The sequence below is a fragment of the Callithrix jacchus genome, chromosome 7 (genome assembly GCF_049354715.1).
Source record: "Callithrix jacchus isolate 240 chromosome 7, calJac240_pri, whole genome shotgun sequence".
NCBI classification, from domain to species: Eukaryota; Metazoa; Chordata; class Mammalia; order Primates; family Cebidae; genus Callithrix; species Callithrix jacchus.
In genome coordinates, this window is record NC_133508.1 from 94084578 (window position 1) to 94097886 (window position 13309).

A 13309-nucleotide genomic window follows, 5' to 3' on the forward strand; every position below is an offset into this window, starting at 1 on the left:
TTTTTTGTTTTGTTTTAGGGGAAGACATAATCCACAGGGCTAGTCCCGGAGTCTTTTGCAGTTTTGAAAGTCCCATGGTAAATGTGGTCCAAATACATCTACACGGGGTTTGCTTTTCTTCTGACAATAACCTCCTTCCTGTCTGTGGCTGCTTTTCCAACCATAGCAAGCACTTTAATTCAACTGAGGGCTGACAAACTGACCTTACTCCTCAATGAAGCTTGCTCTTTTTAGCCCACGGCCAGGAAAACAGAGGCTGTCACTTGGCCAGATGGAATCTTAGGTAGAGCAATTTCCTCTTCCAGTCCAAGCCTGAATATCCAGTGGAAACTTGCAGAATAAAGCCAGGCTAAGGTGTTGTTCTCAAACATGTTTATTTGTAACAGTTTTACATGGTGTGTTACAGAAATTAATGGAAAATTTCTAAAAATTTTGCTGTTCTGTTGAATGCATTGTACATAAAGTTAAAAATAATGTGTCCATATATGTTAACAAACTGTCATCTGAGGTAAAGTTAAAGTAGGTCTAGAAATGTACTGCAACAGTCATTTTCTCTTTCTCGTCTTTATTAAAAAAATATGTGTCAGAACGCAGAAATTGAAATGAACCAAACCCACAGAGTAAACATTTGTTTAAAAGAAGGTGCCCGGTACATTACATAATGGGGTTTCAGGAGACACTGGGATGAGTACAAGCTATCAAAAAAGTCTTGTGGCATGTAAAGATTGAAGAGCCATGGAGAATGGGGACAATGACAGGTGGCGTTTCCCTGGTTTCAAAATTTAAAGTGACAAATTTAGTGCTAGTGGAGGATGAGGAATTAACAGTTGTACACATGTGGACTTTCTTATTGATCTAACCAGAACTGTGCAGACTCCCCATGGTCTTTCAGTATTGGCACCTCAGCTCTTGCTTGGAGATTTCACTGTATTCCTGGGACAGGATACGCTGGTTCCGGGCTCACCAAACAGTGCTTGGAAAAACAATCAGAATTCTGCCAATGAGAACACGAATGGCAGTTTAAAAATCTTGACTTTATTTCCCTCACTTTAATGTATCACTTGGGCATCTTCTTTAAGTTCACTGCCAGTTAGAGTTTCAATCATGTTCAGTGAAGGAGGATAAGTCCCCCGGACTTTCACCTTCTACTAGGAAAGTAACTCCAGGTGGTGTACCTGAAACAGCAACATCAGCCAGAGTTCACTTTGAATGTGTCAGAAGCAACCCAAAGAACTGGTATAATAGTGTGATACTGCAAGACAAACTCAAGACAGCCATATTGAGGGAGAAGATAGCACCACTTGTTTAGAATCAAATCATGGACAACAAAGAAATTTAAGCAATTTTCCATGGGAACTGCCTTTCTTATCAGATCCCCAGAAGACACAATTGAACTGGTCTCAAGCCAACTCTTATGGTCATCAAACCTTTCCCATCTTCCCCTTCATGTGAAAGGGTTACCTAATCATAGAATGTTTGCTCATTCCTTGAGAAACTCTGCGGACCAACAGGCGATAGCTACAGAGGGAGGTAAACAGCCCTTCTGACTTTTCTGGTTCTTCGAACCTTCCACATTAGGATGACATTTACATATATTCTTGAACAGACATTTGGTCAGTTTATCTAACTGAAAAAAAAAGTAGACTCCTGTGATCTGATAGTGTAAAATGTGGGCTTTAAATGAGAACCATTACCTTGATGTATCACTTTTCTCTTTGTGAACAATTATACAATCATTTTCAAATCAATCTTCCAGATCATTTTAGTTTCTATTGATACGAAGAACCAAATACAGGCCTATTCAAATTAATCATATCAATGGAAATTCTACTTTTCAAATCTCAAAACCAAGTAATAATAATTATCCCCAAATCCAATTAATCACATGAATCTTAGGAGTTTTCTTCTTAGTGTTAAAACACTAGATTCAACATACTGTAACTGCATAGGAACATCAGGAAAACACATTTGACCTGTATAACAATTCTCTGTAGGGCAAAAATATATAGATTCTTTATGAAAATCATGTGCTAAACATACGAACCAAACACTGCACTTTTTGTCTCATAAGTGTAAAAAAAGGAAGCTTAGCCTCTTCTGTTTCACGTACAAACAGTCCAGTGATTTATACGGGGGTAAGTGGGAGTGGGGAGGTGGGAGTGTTTCAGAATCTGAATTCTTCAGAATGTGAATTGTCTTTTTCTTGTGTTGCTCATAGGGCGGGGACTCTTGTGGAAACACTAGATGACAGAGTCACGCGCTCCCTTCCCGTTCACTAGCTGCTGATTGGCCAACTGCTCCTGCCAGCTGTCCCTGCACTCCAGCTTCCTACCATATGCTCCAGGATAACATCTGGTAAGTGAGCCCCATCCATCAAGTTTGTCACACCTTGCACTCAATCTGCTACCTTCTCTACAGTGTAATGGCATTATTAAAAAGCATTTTCATTAACATTTATATTTACAAAAAAAAATGACAATTTTTTTTTCATTAGAACTCCTTAAAGCCATTTCCCTTAAATATTTAAAGAGTTTAATGGTAAGGTTTTTTTTTTTTCAAGTTATAAAATAAAAATCCCATTTGAATTTTCTGATGTACAAAAAGAGATAGAGATGAACCATTTGGACCACAGAATCAGTTTGTTATTCTGAATATTTATGCCACCATTGTTCCATTAGAAAGTTGGTTTTTAAGATCCAAAACCACATTACCAGAATTGTACCAGAATTATTTGGCAAATGACTTTTCTTTGAAAATGGCACGTGGAGAAGACACTTGTCTGCATAGCATCACAGCAGCAAGATATCGGAAAAATAAAAAATATTTTATTGTACTTAGAGTTTAGAGCTTCTTAGGAAATCAGATGCGTTTTTCATCTTTCTCATCAATGGGATCTGATGTCTTTTCCTACTCACAGAATGAAGGTTCAAACTGAAAGCTGTCTTTCTTCACCAGGATGCAGAATAGCTAAAGGGTTGTTTTGGCAACATTCTTGATCATAATGAATAATCAACCACTTATTTGTCTTGTAATTTCAAGTTAATTCATTTCATTGAGGTGTCTTTTTCTCCCCAGTAAGATTTCTTCACCCATTTCTAAAAAAAAGTCAAAAGCAATACAAAAATTTGTACACATTAATTTTCAAACATGACAAAGAAAGGAAAGGGGAGAAAATGGCAGACCAGGCCCCAAGGAGTGACAAAAACACATCATCCTATGTGAAAAGACATATGGATGATGATATTGTGATCACAGAAGACCCTCGCTTTTGCTTAAAGCAGTCAGTTCCAACCCTGTTGTAATCCTCTGATGCCTGTCACTCCAAATTTGGTATCTCTACAGTGGTCAACAGGTAGAGAAATAAAAAGAGAATTAATGATTTTGCACACTGGGTCATCTTAAACCCAGCTGCGAGAGCTCAAATATTTGTTGGGTAAGCATTTGCTTGATTTGTGATTTAATGTTGGGTGGATCTTTTCATACTTTTTTTTGTGTGTGCTGCCATAGATATCTGCCATTGGTTGCCAAAAATGCTTAGCTCCCTCTTCTGAGCGAGTTCCACTGGGCAGTCATGAATTTCTTGTGGGATGAGGTGAAAGAATACGAGAGAGCCTGTAGTGATGCTGATGTCCATGCCAGTCTTGAGCACCCGCCACGAGCTCGCATCAGTGTTATTTCTTAGGTCTGTTGATCTGCGCGTAGAGAGGCTCTGGCTCCTGTGGATAAAGAAACAAAGTGAGGCCTGCCCTTTCCACTTGCATGGATTTTCTGAGACATCTTTGGGAAAGGGTGTTTAAGATTAAACAGAAAAGTGACAGTTTATGATGGATGACCTTAGGTTATTTTTGGAGTATATGATCAGGGTGCATATTATTTTGGCAACATTTTTATCATGCAAAATAACTATGCACTCTATTCTGTCTTTCGTTTTCAAGTTGGGACTGATTGCCCTGTTAGGGAAGTAGCATGGTATGGTAGGAAGAGTTAGAAAAGCCATGTCTTGTGGACAAGATACTTATCCTTTCTGAGTCTTGGTTTCTCCAACTGCAAAATAGGAATAATACTGTTTAACCTATGGGGTTCTTGAGGGAATTGTACATTACACATGTAAAGTATCTAGCACAATGCCTGGTAGTGATAGAGCTTCAGAAAATGCTAACAAATTACCATGAGTCAATTGAACATTTTTCCAACACATTTTCATAATGTCTACTTGAGAACCCTGAAATTCTATTTCAAATTGCTCTTCTACAAGCAGTGATGCCTGGGTGCACTGTTGAGCAAGAGAAACAGGAACTGTGTCTTTGGCTCTTAATTACAAGATTCTGGACTTGTTTCCATTCAATCTGAGCCCTCAGCTTTGGCCTGTCATTTGCCTGCTCCTGGGGGGCTGTCCTGAAGCACATACAGGGATTTTTAACCAGCATGTAATGCAGCAAACCTGCAATACACACCTATATAGGAAAGAGTGTTCAGCCCTACTTAAACCACGTTAGACTTCAGCTGATGTTGAGATGGCTCATTGTGCACTGGCCAGGCAGATTTGATGGATACTGTTGTTTTAAGCATGCACTGGACCTTCTGTTAAAACTGACCTTGTCAATTTTGGAGTCACTCTTGGAGGTTTGTGCCAGAATTAAATGGGCACACTAAAATCCTAATTTTGCCATATTTTATATATTAGCTTATCTCTTGCCATGTCATATAGGTTCTTATTATTTGTGTATTTTCTTGAAACTTCAAAATGAATTGCCATTCTATGAGCCCCTACCATGTGTCTGGTGCCATGTTAGGTATTTTCAAGTACATTGTCTTTTTATCTCATCATAGCAGCCTTGTAAGGTGGATGCTTTATTTCTTTTGCAAGAGTAAAATTAAGTACAGAGATGTTAAATAATTTGCCCATGGTCACACAGCTGTATGTCTAGAGACATGAGAACTGAAAACAGGGTCCAGGGCCCAGTGCCTTTTCTAGTCTTTTACAACAGCAACCATGAGAGAGAGAGAGAGAGAGAGAGAGAGAGAGAGAGAGAGAGAGAGAGAGAGAGAGAGAGAGAGAGACACCAATCCTTCCATCTGTAGGTGCTTCAGAGTTTACAAAGCACCTCATGTCTTATTTATCTGCCTAATAGTCCTGGGGGTAGCTTTTATTTTTCAGTCCTCCCTTTGAAGATAAAAACTGAAGTTCAGAGAGGTTGTGTGATCTCAAGGTCATTGTGCTGTCTCTTGAGTGTAGCGTATCATACTGCTTCTTTCTACTGTAAAGTGGAATGGCCTAGAAGATAAGGTTGTCGTGGCCCATCATTGTACATATGAGGAATCTGGAGTCCTGTGAAGACAGCTTTTGTTTTTTCAGAGTCACAGGGTACTTACTAACCATGCCAAGAACAGAACCCAGGACTCCTGCCATCAGATCCAGTTTCTGGTTCCTCTAGAACTTGTTATGTTTGTGTTCTTCCAGGGGGAAGGAACCTCTTTCCTTGGAGGCACCCTATTCTGCAGTGTAACAGGGTGCCAATTTGTCCCTCCATGTCTTCCACCCAGACGTTATACTGCCCTTGGAAATGTAAATAAGTATAATCCTTCTTCCAAAAGTCTGATGACAGAAAAGTATGGAAGTTCGTTCTTCCATGTCCTACTCCAGATTACCACTTGCCAGTTCCTTCTGCCATTTTGCATATACGAACCTAGCACAGTAGGTCCTCAGTGAGTCTGTGGAATTACTGGATGACTATAATGCTATTTCTAGTTTCCTCACAGTTCTGATCCCTTTGTTCTAAATACACTCCAATTTGACTATATTCTCTCAAAATCAATTGTAGCAAAATCTATAGATTACACACCAAATCTGTTCCTTTCCAGTCTCTTCAACTATTTCAAATACCTGTTGTAAGGCTAAACATGTCACTTTATTCTGTGTTTGTGTTCTAGGAGTGCAGTGGGTGGAGACAAAAATAGTTAAGTACAACTACTGGGGAAAAACATTTTCTTTTGCCTGTGCTGGGCTTCAAGGACACATCTTAATGTTTCCTGGGTAGATGTTCTCAGCTCGTTCTTCTTTCTGGATGTCCCAAGAAGTCAGGCTGCCTTGATCTCACCCTACAATTTGCTCTATTCTAATTTTGGAAACTAATTTATCCAACTGAAAATGGCACCTAAAAACAGAAGAAGACAGCAGGCTCAGACAGGGTAATTAATGCCACACTGCATTAACTTTCTGCAGCTGAGATAAATATTCACACATCTCCTGCTTGCTGGAATTTAGCTTCAAATACCCATCACAACAGCAGTAACAACCACAGTCAACTCTCAATTATCCCCACTAATGAAGGGGAGCAGTGGTGTGGAAAACCCCAAGAAGCAGACAATCCCAAAGTCTGACACTGTGATGCATGATACGTTTTGGCAATAGCTCTACCTTCCCTGTTACGGAATCTTAGACTGTCAGAGTTAGAGGGGAGCTAAGGAATCATTTGATTCAGAAATTTCCAACCTGGCCTCTGGCAAGGTCATAATGGGGTCTTTAAACTGTTTTCAAAATTCTAAAAAGCCTACATGGAATCACACATGAACACACACACTGTTGATTTTTTTTGTTTGATTGTTTGTTTCCTTTTGACAGATCTGTCCATATCTCAGCCCTGTTTCAAATCCTTCAGAGGCTCCCCATCACCCAGAGGGTAAGTCAAAGTGCCTTCGCCGGGCATACAAAGCCCATTCGTCTTGTAAGTCCATTAGAGCTAATAAACACCCCTTCTAGACCATGAATCAAAACTCTACCTTTAGGTCATGTAAATCATGTTAAAAAAATTTTTTTTATGCCTCTGCCAGGATGATGTTTCTGAAATGGATTTGGCTATGCCAGACTCCTGCCTCAAACAGTCCTCCCGGCTCCTTGTCACTCAAAGGAAATGGCAAATTCCTCAAGACTGCACGTAACTCTCACCTACTGCCACTCTCTCTTATACCCTACCTTCCAAACCCTACTTCGAGTTCACCTTCACATGCTGGAATTTTCCCATCTCTGAGACTTTGTTCAGGCACTTCCTTCTGGCTTTAGAGCCTTTGTTCCTAAAGTTCATACTTTAAGACCTGGCTAAAGTATCAAGGCTTCCTGGACTCTGCAGGTGACATGACCCACTGTGCTCCTGGACACTTCAGAGCCTGTGCAAATCTCTGTCTTCACTCCTACTAAGGCATCTCCTAGCATGTTCTACACTGAGCTCCACTGGCCTTGCATGTCAGTATCCCAAATTATGAATGAAGATGGGAGGTGCAACCACTAATGGGAAAAAGAATGAAGATACGAACAAATGAGTAAATGAACAGTTCTATTCTTAAGGGAAGTTGGCAAATACTTGCAAACTTTAACATGATTCTGACATATTAGTATCATTGTTTTTAGATAACAAAGTAGATGGAAGCCATATAGTAAAATCTAAGGCAAAATCTACCCTCTAACCTTTATGTAAGTGAAACACCCTATTTTCTTGAAGGCGCAGTGAAAGACCAGAAGCACCAGAGTCCGAAGTGATGCAGGCCTAACTTAGTGTCCTCCTGCCAATGCTCTGCTGCAAAGAATACCAGGGACACATCTGTAATTGAACATGTTGGCTTATTCCTCACCACAGAGGAAGGAACATCTCTGGAAGAGCATGTTAGAAAGAATGTATCATAAGATTTGGGCTTAAGGTGAGCGACTTTGGGGATGGTCAACAAAGTGGGGTTTTTCTCTGAATTGGTTACTCTCATCATGTGGGGGCAATTCTGTGATTATCCTAACAATTCTTATCTGGAAGGCAGGAAGAACCAAGCAAGGCTGAAACCCGGATAGAAAAATGTTTGATCAGTTTTCCAATTTTGACAATATTCACGTTTTGCCTGTGTTCAGCCATGACGACCTGGAGGTCTTGATTTTGTCTTGACCTATCATGGTCACGGAGTGGGCTTGTCTGATGCTGATGTTATGCAAAATGTTGATGTTCAACAGGAGAATGCCAGGACCTCGCTGTGGGGGGTGGGCCTGCACCTGACTGTCAGAGGCTGCTATTTTCTTTCTTACCATCAACAACTTAGGAGCCCTAGGATTCTGTGCAGGGTACTTAACGTCTTTGGGTACCAGTTTCCTTATCTGTAAAATGAGGCTAGAAATCCCCTCTGTAAAGGAGAAAGCATGCTGATTGCCTAGCACAGAGTCTCAAACATATGAGATACTCCAAAAACATTAGGTCCCCTGTATCTGGGAATGTGGCTTTATCCTTCCATTCTAGACAATGGTTTTAGGCCTAATAATCACCTGTGGGTTCCTTTTCAAATGGCCTCTCCTTCATTGCACATAAGTGCAATTGCAGACGAGCTCTCAGTTATTAATATAAGAATGATGCTGGATCAGCTTGGGGAAATTGTGCAGAATGAACATGGAGTTAATCCAAACAACCTGGCTACAGGGCCCTATAAATAACAGAAACTTCCACCATTTGCAGATTACTCCATATGCCCTTTAACTATGAATTATGTGCTCAACTACAGCAGCCAAGTGGACTCACAGAACTGGAGTAATAATGGTATATCTCTACAGAAACGTTTACAGTCTATATGTGGCCTTTCCAGTGTCACATGATCTTACTTGAGCTACACACCAGGACTGTGCCTTTAGTGCTCCTGTCTTCACTCTACGGCAAAGAAACCTAGGCTCCCTGCACTTGGGTGACCTGTGCAGTTACTCAGCCAGCCCAGAGCAGAGCTGGGACATACTGTTTCTTTTTTTCTTTTTTAGATTTTAATTTGTGGTAAAACATAAGCAACATAATCTTTGCCATTTTAACCACATTTAAGTGTACAATTCAGCAGCATTAAGTACACTCACAATGTTGTGCAAGCATCACCATCATTTCTAAAACTCTTTATCACCCCAAGTAGAAACTCTGTACCCATTAAGCAATAATTCTCCATTCCCCAAATCCTCAGCCCTAGTCTAAGCTACTTTCCATCTCCATGATTTTACCTAGTCCTAGGTTTAAAACAATTTCAGCAAGGTATAATTTACATACAATGAAATGTACCCATTTTAAATGTACAGTTCAATGAATTTGACAAACATATTTGCCCATGTGAGCTATAGAGCATTTCTTCACCCTCAAAACTTCCCTTGTGCCTTCTCAGTCAACTCTCTATCTCAGTGCTAGCCCTGTTATGCTTTTGATTGCTATAGACTAGGTTTGCTTTTTCTAGAATTTAATGTAAACATACTCAGGTCTTTTTAAGCCTACTATCGTCTCCACCACCATGTGTTTCCTCTCATAGAAGGTGGAAGTTGGAAGGGCGCTCATGCCCACAGCTCCTTTTCTGCATGAAGAAACTGAAGCCACAGACACAAGACGTACTTTCCCAAAGCCACACAGGGGACAGTGGAGAGCCAGGGAGCAGCCCAGGGTTCAGACCCCCATTTCTGTGCTTGTTTCCTTGCTTCCTTCTCCCAGATCCATTTCTTTGGCATAAAGAGTAGGGGCAAATAGTTTCCTACGTCACATTATAGCAAGACACTCTTGGAAGCTACCTAAATGGTGCTGATTACTTTCTGCCCAGTTAATGTTTATTGTTGTTTTTGGAAAGATTGACTACAGTTGAAAAAAGTATGTCAAAAGCAATATATCTTACTAGTGGAGCGAAGACACTGCATGCTGACAAGGGTGGTCTCAGAGGTCAATGGTGTGCCATGCAATCTGCTTGCTGAGTGAGCCCACTTATGCCCCATCCTGGAGGCCTAGGATAAGAAAAGCGCCAAGCCAAGCTGGGGATCAGACTAAAAGCTGGAAGGTGAGCCAAAGCTTGAGTCCCTCAGCATTACCCAGCCCAGGCAGCAACTTCAGCCTCATGGTCTTTTAGCCCTAACACTTAGGACTAGCTCAGTGGGAGTTTTACATTCCTTGGCTTGACAAATTAAAAAGGTACTGGTACTCAGAGTGGAAAAAGGCTAAAATAACTCAAAGTTCTATCTGAATCCATGTGTAGGTTCAGGAAAAATGCATGGGTTTGGGGAGCCAGAAAGACCCCAGAAATCCTCCTAACTTCCTATATGAACTCAGGCAAGCATCTCACTATCTGGACCTCAGTTTCTTCATTTGCAAAGTGGAGTGCATAACATCTACCTCATAGGATTGTGAGGTATACATGTATATCTCATACTTGTATATGAGTTACAAGTGAGCTCATGTAACATGAAGTATCTTAAATGCTGGCAGTCTTTCTTTTTATTACATTAAACAAAAGGAAAAACAAAGCTTTCTGACCACTTTGAGTGTTAGGGGAGAAAAGTCTTCAAAGCACAGAATGGATTTAATGATAATCCCTTAGGGAATGACACTGCCAAATGCCCTAGTTCCCGGGGTCTTTGGTGCTGAAACCCACTTGGTGAATACAGAGATGCACCACCTGGGTTTCGAGGCAACTGTGCATGTTCTGATGAACATTCTATTTCTCCATCAATAATAACAACAATGATGGGCATCAATGATCTGTTTTACACATCATCTTTTATGACCTTGTTATATAACAGATGAGGACGCTGAAGTTGCTGACACCATAAGCAGGAAGACCTTTTCTGAGTAAGCTCCTGGTCTCTGGGAGAGGGTTGCATCTAAAGCTGACAGTCTCTGGGGATCCTAATGAAGTCAGCATATTGCAGGGGTTTCTGTCTTCTCCTCTGTTAGATGGGAATAGGGACAGCCTGAGGGAAAGATGCCGCTGGAAGATCTTAATTGGGGGTTGGTTCCATGCTGTAGCTGGGTGACTTTGGGTAGGTTAGACGGTCTTAAAATGTCAGAGCTGGAAGGACCTGTGGAACTTGTCTTACAGAAAAGGAAACCATCTGCCTCATATCACACATCTAAAGTGAACTGATACTATTAAAACCCAGGTGTCCTGGTTCTGTTTGAGTGTGCTTGATTTATTTAATCTGGGTCTAGATTCAAATCCTGTGCTATTACATGTGAAGCTCAGGATTTTAGCAAGTTGTTAAACTCTCTACCTTGCCTGTAGTTTTTGTGAAATGGGAATAATAAAAATACCTGAGTGCTCCTGTGAGGATTAAATTAGGTGATGCTAGTACTTTTAAAATATATTTTATTATTATTAGTAAGTGAAAGGCATCATGATTACCTTCTGCAGTGGTTCTAGAAAGAGTGAGCCTGATCTAATTCTGTTAGCCAATTCTGGCAGCTGCCTATGTTTGTAAATAAAGTCTTATCAGAACATAGCTACATCCATTCATTCATGCATTGTCTTTTGCTGCTTTTCTGCTACAACAGTAGAGTAGTTGCAGTAGAAACTACATGGCCCACAAGGCACACATATTTATAGAGAGTTTGCCAACCTCTCGTTAGATGATCAGTGTATTCTACTTGTACTCACTACTCCAATGGCTGAAACGCAGGTGGAAGTCTCCATGTCTAGCCTTGATTTCTCTTTTGACCTTCAGAGGTTGTATCCAGCAGCCTACTGGCATCTCTACTTGGAAGTCTCATGGGCACCTTGAGTTCAACTGGTTCAGAGTAAACTTGCCTTCTTTCTGCTCAAACATGCTGCTTTGTGTTCCGTAGCACAGTGACAGGAACCTGGGTGTCATCCTACCTTTTGTCCTCTTCCTCGCCTCCCATGTCTTAACCTTCTGTTGATTTCAGCTTTTAAATATCTCTTGGCACCACACCTGCCTTTCCATTTTGGCTGACACTGCCCTTAGCCAGACCCTGGTCATCTTCTGCCTGACCCAGTGAAATCCAGCTACAGGACCTCAACAGGGAGTCTCTTCATAAAGGTCTGAGGAAGTGGGACACATGCCCTCCAAAATCTTAGGTTGGACTTGTCATTGAGTTCTGTCCATAAAATAGTTCATTTTCTGTTGTTTTGTGGTTCTTTATTTTAAGGATCTGCTGTGTGGTTGTATTTAAAAAGAGAACAGTAATAACAACCCTAATACATGTGCTTTACTTTCAAAGGTTATAAAACACTTTCATATTCATATTATTATTTGATTCTTGGACAACTTAGGGAGAGAGCTATTGTAATTATCTGTATTTATCCATATGAAAGAATAAATGCTTGCCAAAGGTTACCTGCTTTGTAACTAGAAATCAGACCCAAGGCCCCTGACTCTGTGTTTTGTTTCTTCTTTTCTTTCCTTTTCGTCCCCTCCTTCCCTTCCTCCTCTCCCTCTCTCTCTCTCTCTCTCTCTCTCTCTGTGTGTGTGTGTGTCTCTTAAGATTCTTCTTCCCAAAGCATCTGAGGTACAGCTTTCTTTTCCCTTGAAGACTAGAGATCCATCAGGTAATATGTTATGTGTCTTGCATTTCCACTACGAAGATCAGTATTAAAAAATGACAGCAACTTATTATTTATGGCAATATCTATTGTTACTAAGGGAGGCAGACCAAACAATTCCCCATTGTTACAGAAGCGACTCTGACTTGACAGCTGGGGAAGTCTGATAGGCAGTTTATTTACTTAGCCATTTAACCAAATAAATGTTTTCATTTTTCTTTCATCTCCTCAAAAGCTAACATTTCGCCCTTAAAATTGCTCCAGCAACACATCAGTGAAGTATAAATTACCTGCCATTCCCATACCAGCTATTATAATATTATTTTGGTTCTTTTTTGCCCTTTTTGACCCAATCTTTCAAAGACACGTGATTCTCCCAATGGGAGAGGAAGGGGAGGGGAGGGGGAAAAAAGTGAAGTAATTGAAGATATTTTCCTTTATTGCTAAAACAGAACTGCTGTTTGAGATTGGCCCTGAAGCTTCCACCTTCGGGGATTGAGTCTGTCTGTTTCCTCTTACTATGGTGTGATATGGCTTTAGCTTATCAACAGATGTCATCCCTACTTACTCAGAACTGTGCGCGTATTTCTAATAAAAAACAGCTGGTGAAAATGGTTGCAAAGGTGATAAGAGGGACAGGACTCTTGCTTTCCCCTCTGTATGAAAGCAGAGGGGAAAAAATAAAGCCATGGACATAACTATTCCTGCATGGCCTTCCTTCTCCGAATGTCTGTAAAGGCACTAAGAACTTGCAATCAGTATATTTTCAGTTGGGTGGATGGGGAAATGGGATGGAGATGGAAAGATCAAATGTGGCTTGTACTGCTGTCAATGGAGGGACCTAGAAAGGTTCCCCCGGATATCATCCCCACGGGTGTCATAGTGGCTATGTCTGCAAAGCTGGCATACGCCCCTTGGCACTTGAATCTCTGTAAGTGTGAAGTGGCCAGGCTAAGCTTTCAAAGGGAGAAAATTACTTCACTGAAGATTACAG

General features: G+C 40.8%; 1 protein-coding gene across 39 annotated transcripts in view; it reads right to left on the minus strand.

Moving 5' to 3' along the window:
* Positions 1–355: 355 nt before the first annotated feature.
* The window catches only part of DAB1 (DAB adaptor protein 1), a 1273242-nt gene continuing 1260288 nt past the window's right edge, over positions 356–13309 (minus strand). For 38 of the 39 annotated variants that reach the window (XM_078331967.1, XM_078331988.1, XM_035253001.3 and 35 more), the window contains one exon: positions 356–3716. Coding sequence is in view for 5 of the 39 variants with exons in the window: in XM_078331992.1 (XP_078188118.1) it covers positions 3672–3716 (45 nt within the window). In the remaining 34 variants the exon portion in view is untranslated. The remainder of the gene's footprint in view (positions 3717–13309) is intronic. The other variant, XR_013520113.1, reaches the window with a different exon arrangement.